Source organism: Carassius auratus, chromosome 45 (genome assembly GCF_003368295.1).
Source record: "Carassius auratus strain Wakin chromosome 45, ASM336829v1, whole genome shotgun sequence".
Taxonomy (NCBI): Eukaryota; Metazoa; Chordata; class Actinopteri; order Cypriniformes; family Cyprinidae; genus Carassius; species Carassius auratus.
In genome coordinates, this window is record NC_039287.1 from 17,455,719 (window position 1) to 17,481,998 (window position 26,280).

Consider the following 26,280-nt stretch of genomic DNA (forward strand, 5'->3'; position numbering starts at 1 on the left):
CTGACCTCGACTCAAAGGATGCTGCAGTATAACCCAAGCCTGTCCTGAGAGATATGAAGTGTAGATGTGTGTAGGAGTGTGTATGCGTGAGTGGGCGTGTGTGTGTGTGTGTAAAAAGCCAGCATTGGATGCAGAAAACACACGGTGAAGTGTTGTTCTCCCCTGTGGAGCTGGTCTGATTTAACCGTGCTGATTTGCCCTGCAGCATAACATTTCTCAATAACAGGGAGAGAATGCACTCACATCGCTCGGCTTTGTTCAGAGGGGCAGAGATGTGTGTGTGTGTGTGTGTGTGGCTTCATCAATAATCACTGTGTTGAACTTGTTTTCGACCCTTTCTTGAAACAGACACGGTTGCTGACCCTTGCTGTTGTTTGTGTGTGTTTCGTCTGCAGCTCCTGGCTTACGGAGGCTGGCTGGAGTATTCGCTCTCTTATGACACAGAAAGCAAAGACGGCCCCGTTCGCATCCTCAGCGCTCCTGATCTCATCATAGAGGTACGTCTGCACAACAACGAACACGTTCACGCTGCGCTTGATAGGATCAAGGCGAGTAAATGGTTTCTTTAAACTCTGTGCGGTTGTGATTCATTGTGAAACATGCAGGCAGACTCTCTCCACCTTTAGACCTCGAGAGGAAATAGAATTTTTCTCGCCAGCAATTTAATTGAAAACTGTTTTTTGAAGTCGTCGTACAGCTTCCACTTGACCTCCTCTAAATTTTGGTCCAAATATGTGCCTGTCACAACACAAGCAGATTTTTTATTTTCTAAATGGTTTTCCTACAGGTAAATGTGACACTGAAGAGACCAGTCAGAAAGTGAAGCTGTCACTTGACAATTCATTTATTAATTACATTTATTTATTTATTTTTTATCAGGGGTAATACACGTTAATAAAACATTAAATCCTTATAAAAATATTAACTCTGGCCAACTCATTTTCAGCTGTAGTTCAAGGACATGTTGAAGTTAAATGAAATCAAATGAATTAATTAATTAAATTGACTTCATTGTTTATTTATCTTATTTTAGAAAAACCACTGACTTTTTATATACTTTAATTCTGTTGAGAATCTATTCCAGTCATGATTCTTTTAAAGACGAATGGTAACTGACTAAAACTATATATATGATTTTGCTGATTTACTCCTTAAATATGAAGTAAAATCATTAAGAATCTTAAAAACTAGCAATAAATCATCTTATCTGATCTAGTCTTCCCAGCTCAATAATAATAATAATACTAATACCACCATAATGGAAATTCTTTGGCTTTTATCTGATTCACAAGAGCTTGTTAATGAACAGTTTCGACAATCTTAAGATCATACTCGCATGTTTGTGTACAAGTAGTCACATAATATGTGGTAGAATCATAGCTTTCATGAATAACATTTCAGTCTCTTAAGTTAAGCTATTTTTAATGAACCTAAAATTGGCTAAATTAAATTTCACTGTATTAACCACTTTTCCACCTTTAAAAGAAAGCTAAGAATCAATTATTATTCTGAAAAGTTAGTTTCTGTCCTTGTATTGCTGCTTTAACATCAGACTATTACCCTTTCTGTTAAAAAACAAACAAACACATGCTTAGAAATTGACATTCAGATACAAATATGTGACCCCTGGACCACAAATCCAGTTTTAAGAGTATTTTTAATTTTTTATTTTTTTGGAAATTGAGATTTATAGATCATCTGAAACCTGAATAAATAATTTTTGCATTGATGTATGGTTTATTAGGATTGGACAATATTTGGCCAAGATACAACTATCACAATCTGAGGGTGCAAAAAAATAAAAATACTGAGAAAATTTGCAATGCATATTACTAATAAAAAAATAAGTTTTGATATATTTACAGTAGGAAATTTACAAAATATCTTCATGGAACATGATCTTTACTTAATGTCCTACTGATTTTTAGCATAAAAGAAAAATCTATAATTTTGACCCTAACAGTGTATTTTTGGCTATTGCTACAAATATACCCCTGTGGGATAGTTCACCCAAAAATGAATGCTCTGTCATCATTTACTCACCTTCATGTCATTCCAAACCTGTATGAGTTGCTTTCTTATGTCGAACAAAAAATAAGATACTTTGAAGATTGCTGGTAATCAAACAGTTCGTGGTTTCCATTGCATCCATACCAGGAAAATAAATACTTTTGAAGTCAATGGGAACCACCAACTGTTTGATTACCAGCAATCTTCAAAATATCTTCTTTTATGTTCGACATAAGAAAGCAACTCATACACATAAATAATGAAAGGAAATTACATTTTTGGGTGAACTATCCCTTTAAGACTGGTTGTGTGTTCCAGGGTCACATATGATTTAGTAAGTCATTTTGAGACCTGATGCAAGGATTTCCTTTTTCAAATGAATATTAATAGGTGACTTTAGGATTGCCCTGAGAGTTGTAAATTAGGGTTAAAACTGCTGATGAAAAAAAAAAAAAGTTCTGATGTTCATGTTCATTGTTCATTGATGTTCAAAAGTTCATTGTGTTATTTGGATGGTTAACTTACATTATACCTACAGCTGCTTGGCCACATAATTGCTGCGTGCAGCTATATTTTTAATTGAACTCTTTTGTTAAAAAAATAAAATTAAAATAAACAATATTAAAAACGTACGTATGCTGTTTGCATAAACATAAAATCCATGTGCGGTAATCTTGAGTAGAAATGCCCAGAGGAAAGGGTCAAAACCATATTGGACGTAATTTCTGCAAAAAAAACAGCAAAACAAAAATAATAAAATGTGATGAATTAATATGCCACCGGCATCAAATATATTAATTTTTATGGAGAATATGTTCTAACATAAAAGAAGGCTTCACCATATTTGATTTAGGCTTTGGGTGCTTTTATATGCAGCACACGAGAGAGCCGGGTCGTGGGGTTTGTACCTGTGTGTTCGAGGCTGAATGACCTCACCGTTACCCAGAGATCCCATTACTGGAGCCCATTACCATTACACCTACACCTCGCCTCATCGGTCCCGTCATGTGTGTGTGTGTGTGTGTGCATCTCAGGGCACATCGCGGCCGTCTGGGATTCGTCCAGAAGTCCAGATGTTTATGTCTGCGAGCATGTTTGTTTGTGAGTGTGAATGCGTGTGTTTGTGATGTGCCGCAGCTGTGTTTATGTCTGCGCGTGTGTAAAAGCATGCTTGAGTCTGCATTCACACACCTGTTTGTGTAATTCGTGTCTGCTTAGCTCAGCTGACACACGGTGTATTCTCCTTTATTTAGTCTGCCAGAAAAGCACTCTCCTAATATTTGGTTTATTCGTGTTGCTTTAAAGAATTTTTTGGTAACACTTCATAATAACTTCTATTAATAAATCATTAACAAACATTATATAATGCTTAACTGATCGTTAGTTAATGTTAACAAATGTAATTTATCTTTCAATGCCTTTTAAAAACCTACAAAAGATTTTAACAGAAATACTCAATGATTACAAGTTTATTTGTTAATGTGTTGTTGAATGCTTACAAGTGTCGTTAAACTTCAGTTCACATCTTAGCTAAGGCTTATTTTTACATTTACAAATGTTGTGAAAATAAAGATTAATTACTAATTTTAAGCAATTCCCAAATTATTCATGTTATTATATGCATTAACTCATAAACACAGTCTTTAAAGGTCATATATTTGGTCTTTGTTCGTTGTGTAGACTTCTACTATTTGCACATATTTCATCATTTATTAATCATTTGTTAATATTTTTGCAGTACCCAATCTAAAGTTGAGATCACCATTGCATCATTTGTAAATGTTTATAGACATTTACAAGGTATTTTTTATCTTTATTGGCACTGGACTTTTAGCTAAACGTACTTACTTTAACATAATTTGTGTAAAGTGTGTCTTTAGCTAAATGCTTGGCAAAGATATATCTCAAGTGGTGTAATGTGACAGTGTAATAATACTTTGTAAGAGTACTTAAGTATTTTTGGGGAGTATCTGTACTTTACTTGAGTTTTTATATTTCTGCCAACTTTTTACTTTTACTCCTCTACATTTCCAGATTAAAATCTGTTTGTCAGATACATTTCCCTGAAGCGCATTCGTCACTTAATACAAAATAATCAGAAGTCAGTAGGACGGGAACTACAGGAAAGCAGTTTTTTAGACCTGCACACCCATTGGTGCAGAAATGGGTGCAAATGCATTTGCTAATTAAAGCGCCGGACTGAAACTAGCAAGCACACTTGCACTGCGCCTAGCGTCGCATTGAGCGGGGTGTATGATAGGCCCAAATATGTGACTTACATTTTAGAGGTAATATTTCTTGTTTTTGCTCAGTTTTGCCAACGAAAGTCGTTCCAAACAAAGATCACACAGCAATGTTTTGTGTCTCCGAACAATGCACCATGTTTGCTTACTGAATGAATCAGCTTTTTGAATGAATCGGTCGTTAAAAACGTTTCAGTGATTTAATCATTAACACAGTCGAATGCTTTGTTTCTGAATGAGTTGGTTAGATCTCAATGACTCACTCATTAACAGTCACTTGTTTCTACCTACTGCAGGTTTTCATTTCACATTTCACATTATGTTTTTAATTATTTCAAATATCAGTTTTCAATGTTTTATGTTAAAAACAATCATTAGGCCTATTTATGCATCTGTAGCTGCAGGTTAAATGCATTCATGTCCCCTCTGAGATACATTAAAGTCTAGGCTAAATGCTATTTCAGATGCAGGTTCCAGAAATGTGTTTCCTATGTTGGAATGAAGGACACTAGATACAGATGAAGTGCTTCTTATTCTTACCCAAAAATACATACTACTCAAGCTGTGTATTAACATAACTGAAGTTGTTTAAGATAAATATATGACATATACTTTTCGCACTTAAGCACAATAAATATCACATAATTTAAGACTTTTACTCAAGTAATATTCTAAACGATGACTTCAACGTCTACCGAAGTCATTTTCTGGTAAGATATCTGTACTTTTAATTGAGTATGACTTTCAGGTACTTTATACACCACTGCATATCACACATTGTAATTTGGGTGTAAAACATGTTTTTATTGCCTCAACACTTTTATTAGTGTACTATTGTGAATCGTTAAACAGAATATTCATTAAATCACACATTAACTGGAGGGGGAGAAAACTATTTTAAAGAAAATACTTAATTTATCTTTTATCAAAGCAATGAAATATAAACAGATTGAACCCTTAAATTTACATTAAATGTTAATTACATTCATTAGTAAACATTAACAAGCACATTATTTCACATATGTGAATATATATTAACTAATGATCCGTTAAACATTTTGTTAATGATTTAATAAGGAAAGTTATTAGAAAGTGTTAATAATTGAGCTCCGGTCCTGCAGAAATATAGCTTCAACCAACCTTCAAACACCAGACTGGAATAATTATGACAGGATTATTATTAAACTTAAACCATAAAAAAAATATTTATTTGAAATTTCCTGAAGCAATACAAAACAAAATAAAGCTGTTAGTGTGATACGAAGCTGCATGTGTGTGTGCTCCTGTGCTCGTGTGTGTATGACAGGTAATTACTGTTCGTTAAGCCCTGTTTTGCATGTGCATACCTCATTAACTCTGCGCAAACAGAGAGTCCAGCTCCTCTAAATCCTCAATCTTCTAGCGGTGTGTGTGTGTGTGCTTGTGCATGTCAATAAAGCCTGATTTTCACAGCAGTCAGTGTGGTGAGGTGGTAAATAAACGAGCCGAATGATTCGCATACCCATAATGCTCTAGGATGAGTCCGCTCACAGTGTCAGAGCAGTTATATGGGTTACCTGTTATTGCATCAATGCATGCACACACACACACACACACACACACACACACACAAACACACACACACAAACAATAAACACACACACTTGCACCATTCTTCACAATTTATTAAGTGTAATTTCCTGAAAATATTCCTCCTTCCATAAAAACAATCTCTCTCATCCTTTATGTACTCATCACATCCCTCTTCATAAATCACCCTATTCTCCACACACACACACACACGCACAACACACACACACACACACAGACAGACTGTGCTGAGCTACCTAAATCAAGACATACCATTTCTACTGTTTTTATGAAGATATTTATGAGTAAATCTAATGACATTAAAAAGAAATCAATAATACATTCATTTTTACATAAAATAATATTTTTTGTATGTGTGTTATATATTTTTTCTCTCTCTCTCACCCAAATAGAGGTTTTTCTGAATGTGAGGTTTTGTCATATTAGCTCATATGTAGAGTCAAACTTGACTAAGTAAACCCACACACATATATAAAGTTGATTATTAAGCTGATTAATTATTATAGACTACATGGTTATGTTATTAACTCAATTATTTGTCAAGCTAAGTGCATGGACATGTAAACATGCACACATTAATGCTACAGTTTCTTTGTTCTTTAGCCAGTGTGTAATTTACTAGCGACAGCAGTTTTGCACCTGGTGTGATCACGGACAGAGGGAAGGCTTGATGTGTTCCTCTTTCTTCAGGGCGGTGGGCTGAGGTTGATTGACAGCAGCTCTGGGGTCATGGTGTATCCGTTCTCCACAGCTGAGCGCAGGATAGATCTCCTGCCCGAAAGCTTTCTGCATCAAGCCTCAAGACTGCCTGTCAGTAAGAGAGACTTCCACAGTGTCCTCAACAACATTGAGCGTCTGCTGATCCGGGCCTCCTACGCTCAGGAACACAGCGCCATCTACAGGTACACTGCAGTCCTGCAGGCTCACACACACACCCGCACACCCACCCACACACACACACACACACACACTCATACCAGAGACAGAGCACAGACTGGTTCCATCCAGTATGCAAAATTATTTATCATAAATGTGAATTCTAAACATTTTCTTCATTTGTCTGTTGAATGTGATGGCAACACAGAAGCTGCTTCTCAAGCAGCATGCATTTATTTAGATCTATACAGTATATATTTACACATAAATCCCGGTTTATCTTAATGTGTCTGCTGCTTGCTGATTCTCAAACACAGCTGACAGAAAACAAGATGCACATAGATTGTCATGACAACAGCAAAGTTGATGCAGCATTTGATTCATTATAGTCACAGACATCTGTTTTGATCAAACCTAACATTGCATCTGTTTTACCAAAAAGAAAAAGCCTGATAGATGATTTCTTCAGTATTGCATTATTTATTTATTATTTGGTTAGACAGTATTTGACTACGCACCTGAGACTGATGCCACAAGGGTTTCAATCTTTCATAAAAGTCACTGAACACTTAACTTTACTGTCAAAGGGGGGTTATGTATTACAAAGTTCCATATTCTGTAAAACAGGTCACGTTGTTTCCCATTCAGGTCTTTTGTATGTGCTTTGTTAAATGTGGAGCTGTTATTACAGTTTATTATTATATATTTTTTTATCCATACTGAGACCTACAAAGATTATTAAGGCCACAGTTTCTAAAAATGCAAAATGAGAAAGAGCACGGGAAAAGATCATTCTGTCATTTATTACTCTGCCTTGTGTCATTTAAAACCTGACTTTCTATGGATCATAAAAGAAGACATTTTTAAATGTTTTTGAACAAAATTTTTGAAATTCTGTTCTGGTTGTTCTTTTCTATGCAAATACAAAGAATATGGACTGGACACCCCAACCTTGATTAGCAAGGCAGCATGAAATGCTTTGAGTGTGGCGATACTGGGCATAAGAGGATGGTGTGCCCACATAAGCCCAGGATAGGCAGGAAGAGGTAGCTGAACATAGTGCTGATGCTGAGAATGTTCAAGAACAAAATGATGATTATAGAGGAAAGGAACATTGTTAATGCTGATTTGATTGACATAAATGATCAGAAAAATGATATTGAGGAAAAAGGGATTTCTATTGGATAAAATGATGCAGTGATGACTGATGATGTCACCAAAGGAAAAATAAATGTTGAGATGGTACAAACTGATGATTCTGAAGTATTTAACAGTGTTGAAATGTGTACTGATTCTGAAATGGGAGCTCATGATAATGACTCTGAAATTTCAGATATTGGTTCACAAATCACGGAGGACACATATTCAATGCAAGAAATAAATGACTTTATAGATGCAATTTCGGAAAGACTGTGGAAGTCAAAGATTTCTTCCGAGACATAAGGAAATGTATAGTGTCGGTGACTTTGTTACAAAGAAACATTAGTCATGAGGTTCTTAGCAAGCAGAAAATATTTTGGTTAAGGAAGATCAAGGCGAACGCTTCACAAAATGATTAAAACACACAGGGTGTCAGTTATTCTTTGTATTTTCACTCTTTTTCTGTCCTGTTTATTTCTTTCCGTTTTTATGGAGTTTTTGAGAGCAGGCTTTTTAAATATAAATGGGGGTAGGGATGGAAATAAAAGGATGTCAGAATTATTTAGAATTAAGAAGGTGGATATTGTTTTTTTTTTTTAACAAAAGACACATTCTAATACAGAAAATGAGTCAGAATGGAATAGATGGTGGGAAGAAAAATGTGTGCTAAGCCATGGGACAAATTTGAGTTCTGGTGTAGCCATATTATTCTCAAAAAAATATAATGTAAATATTTTAGTTGTAGAAGAAGTTGTAAAAGGAAGAGTATAATTAGTGCATATAGAATATATGGGAATTATGTTTGTTCTTATTAATGTTTATAGACCAAATATTGGGCCTGAGTGGGTGGAGTTTTTTATGAAACTAAAAAAATGTTTAGTTTCCTTATAATTGATAGGAATGGGGAGGAACCTGATAATGAGTCAAGTGTGGTATTATCAAAAATGATAAAAGAGCTTAATTTGATTGATATTTGGAGGAAAAGAAATATAGGGATTAGACAATATACATGGGTTAAAGCATCTGAGTATAGAGTTAGTGGGGCAAGACTAGACAGATTTTATATTGATAAAACATGGGATAATAAGGTGATGAATGCTGTTATTTTACCTGTTGGGTTTTAAGATCACAACTTGGTTTCATTTGATTTAAACATGAAGGCAATTACAAAGCCAAATTATTTTTGCCATTTTAATGTTAAATTATTACAAGATGCATTATTTCGTCATAGTTTTAAACTATTCTGGAATAAATGGAAAATGCAGAAATATTATTTTGAAAACGTGTCAGTGGTGGGATGCTGGTAAATTAAATATAATAATATTTTGTCAAAATTACAGTTCATATAATACATCAAGGGTGAAGTTTGCAGTAAAAAGCTTGTAGAAAGACATTCAAAGAATGGAAAGTACTATTTTTAATAATATAACTGGGCAGAGTGAGCTGTTGAATAAGAAGAAAGAACTTGGCTCGTTATTACAGGAGCAGGTGAAAGGAGCAATTGTAAGGGCAAGAATCTGTTCGATTAAAGACATGGACACTCCTACATCATTCTTTTTCAACCTTGAAAAGAAAAACTCTCAACAAAAACAAATATATCATCTTCAACGGCTTGAAGGGACTATAACATTAGACCCAGTGGAAATAAAGAAGATGGCAGTTAACTTTTACAAAAACTTGTATGACGCTGAGAACTGTGACATTGAGAGTGTTTCTGAGTTGCTGAGTGATTTACCTCAGGTGGAAGAAGAGGGGAGAAATTCACTAGACAGTCAAATAACTTTTCAGGAGATTACGGAAACAATGAAACAGCTATCAAGAGGACGTTCTCCTGGAATTGATGGACTGCCAGTTGAGTTTTACCAAACTTTTTGGAATATATTAGGACAAGATCTGTATGAAGTACTCATTCAAAGCATCAAAAGTGGAACCCTTCCTATAAGCTGCCAAAGAGCTGTATTGTCAAAATACTGTCAAAGTGTTTAGCAAATAGGTTGAAGTCTTATTTAGAGTTATGGGTTCAAAATAACCAGACATATTGCATTCCCAAAAGGTCAATCATGGATAATCTCTTTTTATAAAGGAATGTAATTGATTTTAACCAATTTAATAATTTAAACCTGGGTATTCTTTGTTTGGACCTAGAGAAAGCATTCAATCGGGTTGACCATGTTAGTCTTCTTAAGGTTTTAAAACAATTTGGATTTGGAGAGAACTTTATATCTTATATTAAGTTGTTATATTCAAATGTTTTTGTGATGGTTAAAGCAGGTGGAGGATTAAGTGAACCAATACTGGTATTAAGGGGTATTAGGCAGGGTTGCCCACTTTCTGGACAATTGTATAGTCTGGCTATTGAGCCATTGTTGTGTAGGATTAGGAGAGATCTGAATGGAATTTTACTTCCTGGTATAAATAGTAGTAGTAGGGTGTCATTATCTGCCTATGCATTATATGCCTATGTCTTTATCACAAGTCAAAATGACGTTGATTTTAAATGGGAATTATTAGAAAATATGAGAGGGCATTTTCAAAAAATGAACTGGGGGAAAAGTGAAGGGGCTTATTATTGGTGAGTGGGGAGGATTAGGACCTCCAAAATTACCAGGTGGATTGATGTGGGTAAGACAAGGGGTTACAGTTTTTATGTGTTTTTTTTTCAGGAAATACAACATTTAAAGGAAAAAAAAATTGGGAGAGAATGCTGGAAAAGGTGAATGCTCGATTGTCTAAATGGAAATGTCTATTACCACAATTGTCGTACAGAGGAAGAGTTCTGGTGGTAAACAACCTGGCTGCCTCTATCCTGTGGCATAGACTCGTGGTACTGGAGCCTCCTGATCAGCTGATTTGCAGGATACAAAGGACTTTTGTGAACTTCTTCTGGAGTGGAGAACACTGGATTCGTGCAGCAGCTCTGTATCTTCCAGCTGAAGAAGGAGGCCAAGGTCAGGTGGATGTAAGGAGCAGAATCTGTGCTTTCAGAATCCAAGCAGCACAGAGACTTCTCTTCCATAAGAACTTGGTTTGGTCTCAGACTATTCTTCAAAAAACTGGCGGTCTTGGATTGGATAAACATTTATTTTTAATGAACCTGGAGAAGATAAACATGTCTGAGCTTTCGCATTTTTACCGGACAAAGTTGCATGGAGATTCATGGAGAACTGTTTTTAAAGTTGAAAGAGAGGTTGATGAACCTGGGAACTGGGTTCTAGAGGAACCTTTGTTTTTTAATCCAATGATTCAAACAAGACTTTTGTCTTCTGTAAGTGTAAGTGCATGCTTACAGAGAAATGGCATTGTTAAGCTGGGACACCTCTTGAATAGAGATGGATGGAAGTCGTTGGAGGAACTTAAAGAAATGACTGGCTTAAGATCTTCACGCTTGACAGAAAAGTTGATGGAGGGGACTGTCAATACCTTACCAAGTAGCTACAGAAAGTAAATTGGGAGAGGAACTTTGATGGACATGACGAATGAACAGGAACTCCCAGGAATTAAAATCTCTCATCTTATAAAGACAGAAAATGAAGATGAAGATGTGGGGTCACTTCAATCTTTTAAAACCCCGCAGCTAGAATATTTTGAGTCTGCATCAAAAAAAGCAATATATCACTCTACAGTCAAAGTTTTACACCAGGACTCTCTTAAAGGACAGAAAGCCTCCAGGTGGCCAGGTGTGTTGAAGCCAGACTTCCTTGTGAGGGACAGGTGGAGAGCCCTGTATAAGCCTCCCATAGAGAAGCGCACTGCTGATCTGCAGTGGAGGCTTATTCACGGGGCGATAGCTACAGACAGACACGTGGTGCACATGAATCCAGTAGTGGGTGAACAGTGTAGGTTTTGTGGAATGGTAGAAAATTTGGAACATTTGTTTTTAAGATGAAATAGGTTGAAAGGTCTTTTTAATCTTCTTGATGGATGGTTTCAAGCATTTGATGATAAATTCTTAGAAGAAGTGTTTACTGGGGATGTAGAGATTCTTACTCAGAAGGAAAACGTGTTTGTTAAATTACTTGATCGAAACTGCAAAATTAGCAATTTGTAAGATGAGAAAGAATGAAGGGCTGAATCTTCTTAGTACTGATGCTGAATTAATGTTCAAGAACCTTGTAGCCGGAAGGTTGAATATAGAGTTTGTATATTATAATCTTATAAAATATGAGGGGTGTGTTGATGATGTTTGGTGTCTTAAAAATGTTTTGTGTGTAACTGATGAGAGCCAGTTGGTTCTGAATTTGTAATTAATTTGATCAACGAGTACCCACATAGCAAACTGACTTGGCCCAAATGTGGCCTCAAGCTGGCACTGCTGGCCTCCTGTCGGCAATGGCATGTACCCTTTCAGCCAGAGCTGGGCCATGTGTGGCAATGATGGCACGGCGGGGATCTGGCAAACAATATGAGGGTGCTTGTTGGTGGGAGGAGTGTGGCCCAGATCAGTCAGGTGATATGTGGCACAAATCAGGCTAAGATCAGGCAGCATATTATGTGACCCACGATAAACAAGATAAATACAATATTGCATGATAATTGCCAGATGTGGGCCGGATCTGGGCCGAAACTGCTTGCTGTCTGGGTTGGGTCTGGGCTATATAAGGCTCAGGTGTGGCTCAGATTGGGGGATTCCGGTGTACGTAAGGCTCAGAATTGGTACCAATAATAAAAACTTTTTTTTTTGCCCCGGTTCAGTGCCAGTTAAAGGTGATTAACTGGCTGAGATTCGGGCCGGTTATGGCCCATGTGTGGCCCTAGTCTTTAATCCAGTTCTGGGCCACTTCAGGGCCATCATTCTTTGCGGTACATGAGCCGAGGGAAAAGTGATTGTGTGGTCCGGATCTGGGCCAGAAGACATTTGCTGGGTATTTGATGGTGTTGTGAATAATGTTTTTATTATGTAAATAATAAAGTCTTGTTAAACCTCTCTCTCTCTCTCTCAGGTTGGGCCGTGTGAGCATGAGTGTGGCGGCTGAAGGCTCTGGCAGCGGTGTTCAGGCCCGTGCTGTGGAGGTGTGCCAGTGTCCTCCCAGTTATGATGGCACTTCATGTGAGGTAAGCAAGAAAAACAGTTCCACATAACAAAGTAGAGATGAACAGGAGACACTCTGATGTCTGACACAGAAGAAGTTAGACCCCTCTCTGAAAGCTGATAATGACTGTAGGTATAACTCAGACCGTGACTTTGTTATCCTCTGGAAGAGCTGTGAAAGTCATATAGAGGGTTAAACCAAACCTCCAGTCATCATTAACTCACTCTCTTAATGTTGTTAATGTTTTCTGTGGAACAAAAAGAGAAAGATGAAGAATATTCAGAAGGCCGGAAGAGATTGTTTTTGACCGACATGTAAAATAAACAGGTTTATTTGAAATGAAGTCACTGGAGCACTGAAGTTTTTTTGGAGATCAACCTGCACGTCCACAAAACCCAATATGATTTTTCCTCTGGCCTTTGGATTATTGCAAAAAATAAACTCTTCCACCTTCACAAGTGTGTGATTCTTCCAGATTCTTTGAAGCCTAAATGCAATCGTCAGAAGTAAAAAGCTACGCATAGGATATAAATAAACTACACTGTGGTGACATGTCTTCAACATCAGCATAAAGATTTAACAACTCTTTCTACTGTATTTTACCTGAAAGTTATCATAGTATTCAAGAGTATGGTTATAAACACAGTAAGGCTAGATGAGTTTTCCTGTTCGGTGTGAGGTTTAATATCCTTGACAACCTCTGTAGTGTCATTTAGATACTTGTTATCAACCGCCTTTTTCAAGACTAAAAATGCATAATATAGCACTCTTCTACAATTTTTTGTTCATCCAAAATGAATATGGGTTATTTCACAGATATAAATGGAGTGGAATATCCTGTACGGTCCAGTTCTGACAATGGATTACGAGTTAATCTGCTGTTAACAGCCTCAAACTGTCTTTAAGGGTTTTTTACCTGGTAAACTGGTAAATGCAGACCCTGTTGTTCCCCAGAGGTGTGTATCAGAGCCGCTCTGTGTGTTTTAAACAGCATCCCAGCGAACCGATGCACTGACAGCCTGACACACCTCCTCATGCACCTCCTGAGACAAACCCTGATCAAATTGTATTAGCAGTGGGCTGAATATGTAGTTTGTTTCAGGGCCTGTGTGTGTGTGCACTTCAGCAGCTGGGGTGGCTGACTGTGTGGAATCTCTGGGATATGCTTCCTCTCTGCATAAGTGTCTCCTCTATTAAAGCTGCAGTGGCTATTGATTTCTGAGTGAGCAGATTTTTATGCTGATGTGAGCAGGTCCCACTGGCCATGAGTCAGAACGAGACTGTGATCATCTCAACCGCAGGATAAATACGCACACACACATCTTCTCAGCTAAATGATTACACACTAGAGAAAAGCTAATTATAACAACTACAGATTAAAATCTTAGTGTTCATCGTCTGGCTGACTACGTCTTGTATTAATTTTTCTGAAAATTCCGGTCATGTTCATAAACTGACAGTCATCACTTATAAGCTACTACTAAATATTATAGAAACTTAATTTTCAGCAAAGTTGCTTTTCAGTGATTTGTATCGTAAAAAGAGCTATACAAATAAACTTGAATTGAATTAAACTTGAATAATCTCAATAGAAAACTTAGTTTTTAAAATGTATTTGTTTTCTTTTGAAGCAGTCCACAATCTAGTCGCACAATAAGCATTTTTGAGTTTCTGTTGATCATATTTAATGACCTTTATGTACTGTGTGTTGATCAGTCTTTACACTACCAGTCAAAGTTTGGGATAATTATTATTATTAGTTATTTATTTTTCTTTATGTTTTTGAAAGAAGTCTCTTTTTGTCATCTCATCACTGAAGATGAACACAAGTCATGCAGGGTCTAAAAGGACAGGAGTGAGTTTATTTTTGGCTGAACTGTCCCTTTAAATGATCCCTGTGTGTCTCAGCTCAGTGTTGGGAAGGATGGGCTGCTCTGAGAGTGACGGGGTCAGCAGGGTCACTGGAAGAAAGAAGGAAAACAAGTGTGATGTTTATCGCTGTAGTCATCTACAATATCCACTTCATATTCAGCGTGTTTGTGTAAGGTCTCTGCAGTCAGCAGTTGTAGTGATCTGCCCATCTACAGCACATTAAGGCATCGTCCCGATGCGAAGGCTGCTCTAAACAGCAGGTGGCATGATTATTGTGCCTCATTAGATATCTTGTTTGGACCAAATTCTAAGACAGGATCGCATAAACTCTCCATGAATAAGTCAATCCCAAAATGCATGACGGCTTGAAAATAATGCAGAAAACAACCATCATTTGGAAAGCACTTCACACAAAGGCTGACACCAATGAATGTCAGTTGTGCCTATATCATAATAATCCATGCAAATGTTCTAATTAGTCTCCTCCTTTATAAGAGTATCTTAGCAAATGAATGTATAGCATTTTAATAATAGCAATAACCAGATGAAAAAAATGTCTAATGTTTAAAGATTAAAAAAAAAAAGTTTAGAAGGTTGAACTTTTTAAAGATTTATTTTAATAAAGAGTACATGGGTTTTCACTTTGTGAATGAATCATTTACAGTAAGATGAATAACGTAGATTCGTAACGTAAATAATGAGAATATTTTCTAAATAATTGACAATTGTGATCTCATGTCGGCAGCTGTCTATGCAGACAGTAAAAACTGAGACCAATCACTCAGTACAAAAAGAAGAAGAGGATTAATGAAATAAAACAAGGCAGAATGGTTTGAATAAGAAAATACAGCTTAAACACACACACACAAACACACACACACTGGCATCAGAGAAAGCTGGCTCTATACACTTCCCTTGTGCTTCAGTTGACTGAAACAAATCATTTAGTAAATCAAAGAACTTTGTGCACTACAATGATCCGTCAATTAGCACAGCACCAATTAATTACTGGCAGCGCAGATGCACGTACAACCAAACCTGCCCAAACACCACGCTCATCCTCATGAAGACTCATGTGTGTTGATTTATTAAGTGTGTGTGTGTGTGTGTGTGTGTGTGTGTGTGTGTGTGTGTGTGTGTGTGTTTTCACAGACATGTGCAGTGGGCTTCCGCAGAGTGAACGGGACGCTGTATCGTGGCGTGTGTGAATTCTGTCAATGCCACGGACACACAGAGCACTGTGACGCCATCACTGGACACTGCCTGGTAATGGGTTTTTGTGTGTGTGTGTGTCATATCAGGACACAACTCTGTATAATGACATGGGTATGACACAGGTATTACAAGGAGAGGGTGACTTATGAGGACATAACCCATGTCCCCATTTTTCAAAACGCTTACAGATCATACAGAATGAGTTTTTTTGAGAAAGTAAAAATTCACAAGTTTCCTGTGAGGGTTAGGGTTAGGTGTATGGTTTGTGTAGGGCCATAGAATATACAGTTTGTACAGTATAAAACCATTACGCCTATGGAATGAACCCACTTTTCACAAAAACAAACATGTGTGTATGTATGTGTTTGTGTGTGTGTGTGTGTGTGTGTGTGTGTGTGGGTGTGTGTGTGTGTGTGTGAGTGCGTGCGTGTGTGCATTGCTGAGATGAGGGACTGTATTTTGTTTTCTTTCTTTTCGTTATTCATAGTGAGTGTACCGAATTGACTTGCTTTGTCATTGCTGCTTTTGTTGTTGTAGCTGTTTGGCCATAATAACAGAACTGCATTATAACACAATCTGCTGTGAATGCAGTTCAGATGTAGTCACAGAAAACAGAACCATTCTATTTCCTGTGTGTGTGTGTGTGTGTGTGTGTGTTGTACACTCTCTTCTGTCTTGTTTTTGTAATGCCAGAGTAAATGACTCAGGTTTAAATCGGTTGCTTATTTGTATGCAAACACAAACATGGTTTGTGTCCACATGATCTATTAGTACTGAATTATGTTTAAACTACATAACTGACACATTACCAAACATCAACAAACAAAACAAATGTTTATAGAGAGCAGTATCACTTCCTCTGTCCACAGCTTGTTACAGCAGAGTTTGTGTGTGGGTGTGTGTGTGTCTCCAAAAACCTTCAAAAAATCTCCAAAAACCTCCCTTTGGGGATGTCCTCATTTGTAAAACTGGTATATAAATAAAGTTTTTTTTAATTGTAAAAATGCAGAAAGTTTCCTGTAAGGGATAGGTTTAGATGTAGGGCAATAGAATATACAGTTTGTACAGTATAAAAACCATTATGCCTATGTAGTGCCCCCATTTAGATAGCTAAACGTAACTGCTGAATCCTGCTGCATCGCAGAATCCTCGATGGGGGCCCCTGAGAGGAGGGCTCTAGAGGACGCCATGCCTCTGGTAGAATGAGCCCTCACGGCCAGAGGTGAACGCAAATTGCGCACCTGGTAGGCCATAGATATAGCTTGGAAAATATAGTTGCTAATGGTCTGTTTGGAAGTAGGAAGCCCCTTCTTGGGTGACCCGAAACAGACTAAAAACTGGTCTGACTTCCGCCATGAGGAGGACATCTGGATATATATTTTGAGAGCTCTGACAAGGCAGAGCAGGTGAAGTCTCTCCTCATCCACCGTCATGTGAGGTGGAGGATGAAAAGCCTGCAGAACCATAGGCCATGCCACATTAGACGGCACCTTGGGCAAATAGCCTGGCCTAGGAAGTAGGATGGCTTTGATGTTGCCTGGAGCAAACTCCAGGCACCCATTAGATATAGATAGTGCCTGGAGATCTCCTACCCTCCTCAGAGAAGTAATGGCTAACACGAAAGCCACCTTAAGGGAAAGGTTCTTGGCCTCAGCCGACTCCAGTGGTTCAAAAAGGGCCTCAACCAACCATCCGAGAACCACCGCCAGGTCCCAAATGGGAACCCTTGTACGAGCCGCAGGTCTCATCCTCCAAGCCCCACGGAGGAAACATACGACCAACGGCTGTCTCCCCAGAGGCTCATCACTCAAAGGAGTGTGGAAAGCCGAAATGGCAACCACGTACACCTTGAGAGTGGACGGGGTAAGACCAGCTGAGAAGCGATCTTGGAGGAACTACAGCACTGAAGCCACTGGGCAGTTAACTGGGTCCACCTCACACTCTCTGCACCAAACGGTGAAAACATTCCATTTTAGGCCGCACAATTTCCTCGTGGAGGGAGCTCTAGAGCTGAGTATGGTCTCCACTACTCCTGCTGACAGGCCGGCCTCTCAGTAGTTTTTGGTCGGGATAAAACGTGAAGCTTTGTTGTCTCGTTGCGTTCACTAACATTGAGGCAGTTTTTTGTGGGAAGTCGTGGCCTAATGGTTAGAGGGTTGGATTCCCAATCGAAAGGTTGTGGATTCTAGTCTCGGGCCGGACGGAATTGTGGGTGGGTGGGGGGAGTGAATGTACAGTTCTCTCTCCACCTTCAATACCACGACTTAGGTGCCCTTGAGCAAGGCATCGAACCCCCAACTGCTCCCCGGGCGCCGCAGCATAAATGGCTGCCCACTGCTCCGGGTGTGTGCTCACAGTGTGTGTGTGTGTGTGTTCACTGCTCTGTGTGTGTGCATTTCGGATGGGTTAAATGCAGAGCACAAATTCTGAGTATGGGTCACCATACTTGGCTGAATGTCAATTCACTTTCACTTTCACTTTCAGTACTGTGCCCCCTCAGGGGCCAGACCCACAGTTTCCATAGTTCGTGCTGAGGGTGAGTGCTGTGTGCAGGTCCCTCCTGATGGGAAGCTCCCATGGAGGTCCGTCCATGAGTAATACTATGTCTGAGAACCATACACGGGCTGGCCACAATGGGGCTACCAATAATAGACTGATGCCGTTGCGACAAACCCTCTCTAGAACTCCCGGGAGCAGAGCGATCTGGGAAAGGCATACAGACGCAGCCTCAGCCACGTGTGTACCATGGCATCCAACCCCAGTGGGGCTTGGATGCCATGGTACCTCTGACATATTGACTCCACCACCTCGGGATGGAGTCTTCATTCCCCGGGCCTCAGCCCCTGCCTTGACAGGATGTCTGCTCCCTGATTCTGATTCCCAGGGATGTATGTTGCTCTGAGAGAAAACAATTTCCCCTGGGACCACAAGAGGATCTGATGTGCCAGTCTGCATGGAGGGCGAGACCTCAGACCCCCTTGATGGTTTATATAGGCCACCAACGACATATTGTCTGTCCTCACAAGGACATGATGACCCTTGAGATCCGGCAGGAAGCTCCTCAGAGCTCTGAACACCACCAACATTTCCAGGCAGTTTATATGCCAGGAGGAATGATGGTCCTGCCATAGACCTCTCGTAAAGCGGCCGTCCATGACCGTGCCCCAGGCCATGAGGGAGTCGTCTGTCGAGACGGCTTTCTGGCGACATGATGCTCCCAGCACGAGGCCTTAGGACAGAAACCAAGCTCTCTTCCACATAGATAGGGAATGAAGGCATCTGCGTGTAAACCTGAATATGCAAAATGGGTTTCCCCTCGGGGAGAACCCCTGGGTTTTCAACCACCACTGCAGGGGCCTCATGTGCAGGAGACCGAATGGAATGATACTGGATGCTGCTGCCATGAGACCTAACACTCTCTGGAAATGTTTTACTGTGATGGCCTGGCCTAGCTTTCTCCTGGTCACCATGGCCAGGATGGATTCGATCCGTGCAAAAGACAATTGTGCCCACATCGAAACCAAATCCCACACCACTCCCAGGAACGTGGTTCTCTGGGCTGGTGCCAACACGCTCTTTTTCGTGTTGAGTCTCAACCCCAGGCTCTGGATGTGAGCAAGGACAACATCTCGATGCCGAACTGCCAGCTCTTGTGACTGGGCTAGAATCAGCCAGTCGTCAATATAATTGAGAACCCTGAGACCCTGAAGCCTCAGCGGTGCTAGAGCTGCATCCTTACATTTTGTAAATGTGCGAGGGGAGAGAGCTAGGCCGAATGGAAGAACCCGATATTGGTACGCCTCACCCCCGAAGGCAACCTCAGGAACTTCCTGTGATATGAAAGAATGGAAATGTGGAAGTATGCATTCTGCAGATCTATCGTGACAAACCAATCCTCGTAATTGAATTTGGTTCACGATGATGAGAATAGTAAGCATCTTGAACCTGAATCTCCTCAGAGACCGATTCAAGTGCCTGAGATCTATTATTGGACGCAACCCCCCATCCTTCTTGGGAACTAAGAAGTAGTGGCTGTAGAACCCAGACTCCCTGTCTGGAGGAGCAATACATTCTATAGCCTTCTTTAACAGCAGAGAGTTTACTTCTTGTTCCAATACCCGACTCTACTCTGGGTTGACTACAGTCCAGATCACCACGTTGAACTTTGGTGGGCGGGAACTGAACTGTAGTCTGTACCCCTTTTGTACCCCCTTTCTGTACCCCGTTTTGTCTCTTTGAGACAAAGAGTAGAAAAAAAAACAAAAGAGTAAAAAAACAAAAAACAAAAAAATAAATATATACTGTGATTTACAGAAGACATTCACTAAAATGTCTTATTTTCATGTTATTTAACCTATATGTTTATTTCCACAAAAGTTATCTGAAACATTAAAGTAGACTCTTGCATTCACCATGCTTATTGATATTAAATCCATCTCTTGACATTAGTCATGTGTGTTTTTCTGTCTGTAAATGTGTGTGTGTTGTAGGGCTGTAGGGACCACACGACAGGACCGTACTGTGATCAGTGTGCTCCTGGATACTACGGAGACGCCACCAGAGGAACTGCAGAAGACTGTCAGCCATGTGCTTGTCCTCTTCTGAACCCGTCAAACAAGTATGTCAGCAATGATGTCAGGAAGTCATGTCCTTAGAACCTACAAACATATTTTCAGATTATTACTGTATAGAACCATCAGGCTATATTATGTTCTCTTATATGACATACATGTCTTCTTGAGACCCAGCCGTATAATTTTTCCTCTGGAGAAGACATATGCTATATTTTAGCAAATGTCTCACGGTTAGTCACAGTCTTGAGTCTGGATGTACTGTAAAGAGAATGTTAAATGGTTTTCAGAAGGACTGACCGTGAAAGCTTCCTCTTCTCAGTCTTTTAAAATGATTGACATTGACTGAATCACTAAATTCAGCAATCTTTTGGAAATATTATCATATTTTTGTAATTAGCATTTATCATATCATCATGATAAATTTTAAATATGAGATGCTTATGAAAATGTTGAAAATGTATAATAATTCTATAATATATTTTATAAATTTAATCATCTTGATACAAGTTTTCAATCAAAACAAACAAACAAACAAAAAAGATTGAAACATAAAAATTGATTGGTCGATAAAAAAACATTATTTTTTCATATAGGTCCTATTATGCATATCTTAATATATATTTTTTTCATAAAATTTTCCCCATTTGTTTTTTATGCTCAAAACAATGAAATGACATTGGGTGGGGGGGATTCTGGGTCTCAGGAGGATATATTAATATTTATGTTTCACGTTAAAAATGAGGATCTCAGTTACCATGACACATTCACATACACTCAAGTAAAATGGAAAATAAATAAATAGCCATATTGTACTATATAACTAAACCAAAATAAAAAAGATAAACTCAGTCTAAAACTAAAAATATAAATTCATTAAACCTGTTTTGAGCTATTTTGTTGAAATGAACTGTGACTGGGAAAGCAAGCTATTTTGGAAATAGCTGAGCTTCTGTTGGGCTGCTAAAATGTAGTTAAAATAGGAACGCCGCCACTTTTAGTTTGGTATCCCCTAACATGCCAGTGACAGTAACTATCCTCCTCTTCAACTATCCAGAAATAAGTTATGTGTTTGGTTTGTTTATTAGTTTTTGAGCATGTCTGTATTTAAACAGCTGAAAAAACAGCCTAGAGCAGCTAAGCTGGTTTATTTGGTGACCATCTTAAATGTCCCATTCAAACCATCACTGGTTATCAGTGTAGTATTTCACTTCAGATTTAATCTTGGTGAAGTGTGTCATTTTTGCATGAATACAAATGTGAAATGTATTAAAACTGGTGTAAAAATGTGCCTTTAGTTGTACAACAGCTTGTCAATGTGGCAGAACCTTTTGTAAAAGTAATAATAATATAAAATATTAAGAGATATCATACTTCCCTAGCTTTTAAATCACAGTACAGTAAGATAATTGTTTTCTGAAATGTTGTTTAATTATGCAAAAGAGGCACTATCTAATTAAATATGGACTCATTTGCATAAACCTCCAGAACAGAAATATAAACATTGGAACTAGGATTGGAATTCTTGTTTGATTTTGTTGACGTGTCAGAGTTTCTAAAGAAAAGGCTTTTTACAGAGGAGATATGCAATTTTCCTTTTTTGAAACTTCAAAAAATCAGGAAAAAAAGCTGTCAGCAGACAGAAAAATAAAATGTTTTTCACCATGGTTTTTCCCTCGTTGTAAAATAATATTGGTCTGTTTAAGTGCTGCTGAATTGGAGATTTGTGAGAAATCTGAGGGCTAAAGAAAAAAAAAAAGCTGTGTTCAAACAGTTTTCCCCAACATTGCCATTGGTTAGAACCAGAGTCAGTGTTGAGTCCACTGTATTCTGGGCTGGTCGGGATATTAGAAGATACAGAGCAATGTCGTGAAACCATGACTCTGTATACTACACTGAAACTACTTCAACATTTTTCTCAACATTAAATACATAAATAAATAAATAAAATACCTGCACACATCACTTTTAACAATATTGTGACTCAGCTTGTTCAACTCAAACCAGTTAAGACCATAATTCAGTTTAAGCTGGTCTAAATCTTTAGCATGTTAGCATTTAAAGGGGCGACTTGTAGCTCTTGCATGCTCTTACTTCAACTCTCAAACTGGCACATGATTTCAGCACCAGGCTAATATTAGCTGTATCATGCTAGTGGCTGATCCATAAAGAGTAAACACATCCCAGAATCCAACAGCTGAACATTCCACCTCCTCAAGCAGGCTAAAGAAAGCGTTGCTCCGCTCCTGCCCTCAGCATTCCCAGCATGCCCCTCAGCCAGGCTCCAGTGTCGTCTGAAATAGCTGCACAGTCATTACACTAGAGCTCGCTGCTGAGGGTTTGCCCACCAGCTAAACCATCTTAGGCTTCAGACTCTCTCTGGCTTCGGACAGAACCAGAGCAAGTACTTCTGATGAATGGGAAGGATGCTTTTAATTCGCTGCTCTTTTATTTTTCTCTTTGTCCCCTTGTTGGCTCAAAAACACCGTAGTTTTAGCCCCACGTGTCACGTCGATGTCAGAGGAGAGGTGATCTGCGATCGATGCCAGCCGGGTTACACAGGTGCACGCTGTGACAGGTAAGATGACAAGGTTTGGCCTCCAGTCTTTACCTCAAGTGGGGTAAGGTGTGCCATTCTTTATTCAAGTTGCCCTTTATAGAAAAAGAAACAAGAAAGTATCTTAACATCAGGCCATAGATATAATAAACAAAGTGATCAGGTCAAAAAACTGAGTTAACCCACTCTGTCCTTCATTTTAGTCATCTTTTGTGTGCTTTATGTATTTTTATGTTTGTTAGAATATCATGTTGTAAGCTTAACATGATGTAATTTTAACTCTTGAAATCATTTGGTAGATGCTTTCATCCAAAGTGACTTAAATTGCATCAGTGGTTTGTTTAATTTAGGATGCAGGGGAGGGTGCCTGCAAAGATAAGAAGGGCAGCAAAGATAAGAAACATACGTATTGGTCCTCTACAACAGTGGTTCTCAACTCCAGTCCTAGGGACCCACTGCTCTACGCAATTCGTATTACTTCCTTATTTAATGCACTTGTTTCAGTTTATCAGCTCGTTAGGAGGGAGATCCATGAACTGAACTGAGTGCCTCAGAGAAGACAGACAAACAAAATGTGCACAGCTGTTGGTCCCCAGGACTGGAGTTAAGAACCACTGCTCTACAGTAACTCTTCTTATTTAACCCTTGTTTTTATGTGTGTGTGTTTGTGTGTGTGTGTGAGAGAGAGAGAGAGAGAGAGAGAGAGAAAGGGAGGGAGGGAGAAAGAGGGATGGAGATAGAGAGAGAGAGTAAAATGCTGAACACCATAAGTTTGGGTTTGTAATGTGTTTGAGTATACTAGTCAAACAAATCTTAATCTCTAGGCCATTTGGATCTCTGTCCTAGAGTGACATTAAATAAAATTTAGGGATAAGATAGAACAGATGTCTTGATCCTCTGTGCTCAGTGTTAAGTGGCCACAAATGCAATATAGCACAAAGCAGCTCGCTTGCTGTGGATCTCATGGTTTTGTCTTAATTTCATTAGCATCAGAAATCACTGAGCTCATCTATCATGCTGAATATTTCCATCAGTCGCTCTGTTTATTTCTCTATCTTTCTGACCCCATGTTCCACACTGTTAAAAATCTCTCTCATTCTCTGAAGGTTGGTATGCTGATGTGTTAGCATTAGCATATGCTGCATTCTGGGTGGGTTGTGTTGGCAGTCGCACCAGCCCTGTATGCAGATTAAATTACAGTGTTGTCGTGGAATACGCCATCTAGGTGGAAGAAAGGTCTCGGCTCTGTTGTGACCCCACCCCTGAAACAGATGGAGAGGGACTGGTGCAGTGCCAGCTCTGGTACACGCTAACTGGCACCAAAGCTCTTCACGCTGAGCCATTAGCAGACACGAAGTGGAGGGAATGGAAATGAGGGAGCTGATGGTGTGTTGTAGAGGACAAGTGCAGAAAGTTAGAGAGGAGAGACAGAGTGAATGGAAAGGTTTGTTGTTCTGGGAAATGCCAGGGACAGACGCACACACCAATCCATCACCGCTCAGATGGTGCTCAAACCTAGTCTGTCCCCTGAGAGACCCACTGAAAGAGATGTGAAGGACACACTTCAAACAAACTCAGTCAGGCGGCACACATCGCTCATAAAATGTGTTCTTAAAAACGCATTTTGTTGAGCCCGTCCAACAGGAACGCCACATTAAATGGAGCACAAATTGAGACTTTTGCTACTTGTAAGAAAAAGACCCAGGCTTTCAAAGGAGGTCTCAAGAATGCTTCATATAATGCTGAGATAATCTGCAATGAGAAGGCAGAGATCTGAACTCGAACATTTCTCATCAAGTCTTCCAGAACCTGAACATTTACATTTGCATTATGCATTTGCAACCTTTAGGTTCCATTTTTGTATTGATACTTTTTACCATTTACTGCATTTTTGGGGCTTGGTTTTTGGGGGCCCAAGGTAATCACCTGCCTTTGCTTATTAAGTAAATCCACTTCTACTTTTGGGAAATGTTAATGAATCCACATTCATTAAATAGCTTTATACTTGTATGCCAACTGTTATCTCATCTGTGCCTTTTTTAGTGGAGTCTTCTATAGAGAAACATTTAAAAGAAACTTTAAAAATCAACATTTTCCAACTTGGCCATAACCACCATACTGTAGAACTAAACCACACATTGGCTAACTGCTAATCTGAATACTAGAACTGACATATTCTCATATGTCAGTTCTAGTATTCAGATTAGCCGAAGTGTGGTTTTCAGGGTTTTGAATCATAAATTATTACATTTAGTCCCCACAAATCCCAAATATGTGGTTACATCCGTGGCCAGCAATCAACAGTTGCACATAACTGTATCTCTTTAAACAGAAATCATTGCAGATTACAGGACATCATACATGATTTTCAACACCAGATCCCAATTTTCATCTGAGAAAATCAGATGAACGCTATCCATTATCTGTAGAGCCAAACTAAGCTCACTGGAGTGCTACCAAACATGTTAAAACTTGTTTTATTAGAGGACACGGATTAAAGTTGAGCAACAAGTGCCACAATTGCTGATCAATATTCCTTCAATATTGAAATATCTCACTCTTCTTAAGAGACACCTTCTGAGACTTTAGTGCTGATTTCAGTGATGACTGACACAAATTATAAATTGGTGAACTAAATTCCATATGTAGTAACAGCTACCCAAACTGAATCAAGATTATCTAATTTATATTTGTATTTTACATATATTCTAAGATACTCAGGGGGTTGTAAACAGTAAATTGTGTAGTTGTGCTTTGGATTTATGTAGATTTTATATTATTTGTAAATGTATAAATTAGATTCTTCGAAAGATTAGCTCCTAACACTGAATATTTTGCATTTCTCCTTTGTCTGACACACCCATTTGAAGTCTTAGAGTCTCTACTGATTTAACTCTACAGTTTAATCAGATGTGTTTGATGAAGGAGTCACACAGAATGTGCAGTGCAGGGGGCTCCAGGTATATGGGTGGGAACCACTGGTCTGAAGGACTGCTCAATATATTAAACCAGAAATCACTTATACTTTATAGAGCTTTAGTAACATTCACAGCAGAAACCCTGTCAGTGACCAGATTTACATGCACCAGAATAATGGCAAGAAAGTGCCTTTCTGAAATATCAGGTAAACACAAATGGGGTTTGGGGGTGAGGGGGGGCAGCTTACTTATGGAACT

The 26,280-nt window shown here is 38.8% G+C and overlaps 1 protein-coding gene across 7 annotated transcripts in view; it reads left to right on the forward strand.

Moving 5' to 3' along the window:
* lama2 (laminin, alpha 2) overlaps positions 1 to 26,280 on the forward strand; it is a 176,130-nt gene that overhangs the window by 84,164 nt on the left and 65,686 nt on the right. For all 7 annotated transcript variants that reach the window (XM_026233847.1, XM_026233849.1, XM_026233848.1 and 4 more), the window contains exons 13-18: positions 396 to 497; positions 6,534 to 6,745; positions 12,800 to 12,911; positions 15,914 to 16,027; positions 20,467 to 20,594; positions 23,039 to 23,125. In XM_026233847.1, the coding sequence (XP_026089632.1) occupies positions 396 to 497; positions 6,534 to 6,745; positions 12,800 to 12,911; positions 15,914 to 16,027; positions 20,467 to 20,594; positions 23,039 to 23,125 (755 nt within the window). The remainder of the gene's footprint in view (positions 1 to 395; positions 498 to 6,533; positions 6,746 to 12,799; positions 12,912 to 15,913; positions 16,028 to 20,466; positions 20,595 to 23,038; positions 23,126 to 26,280) is intronic.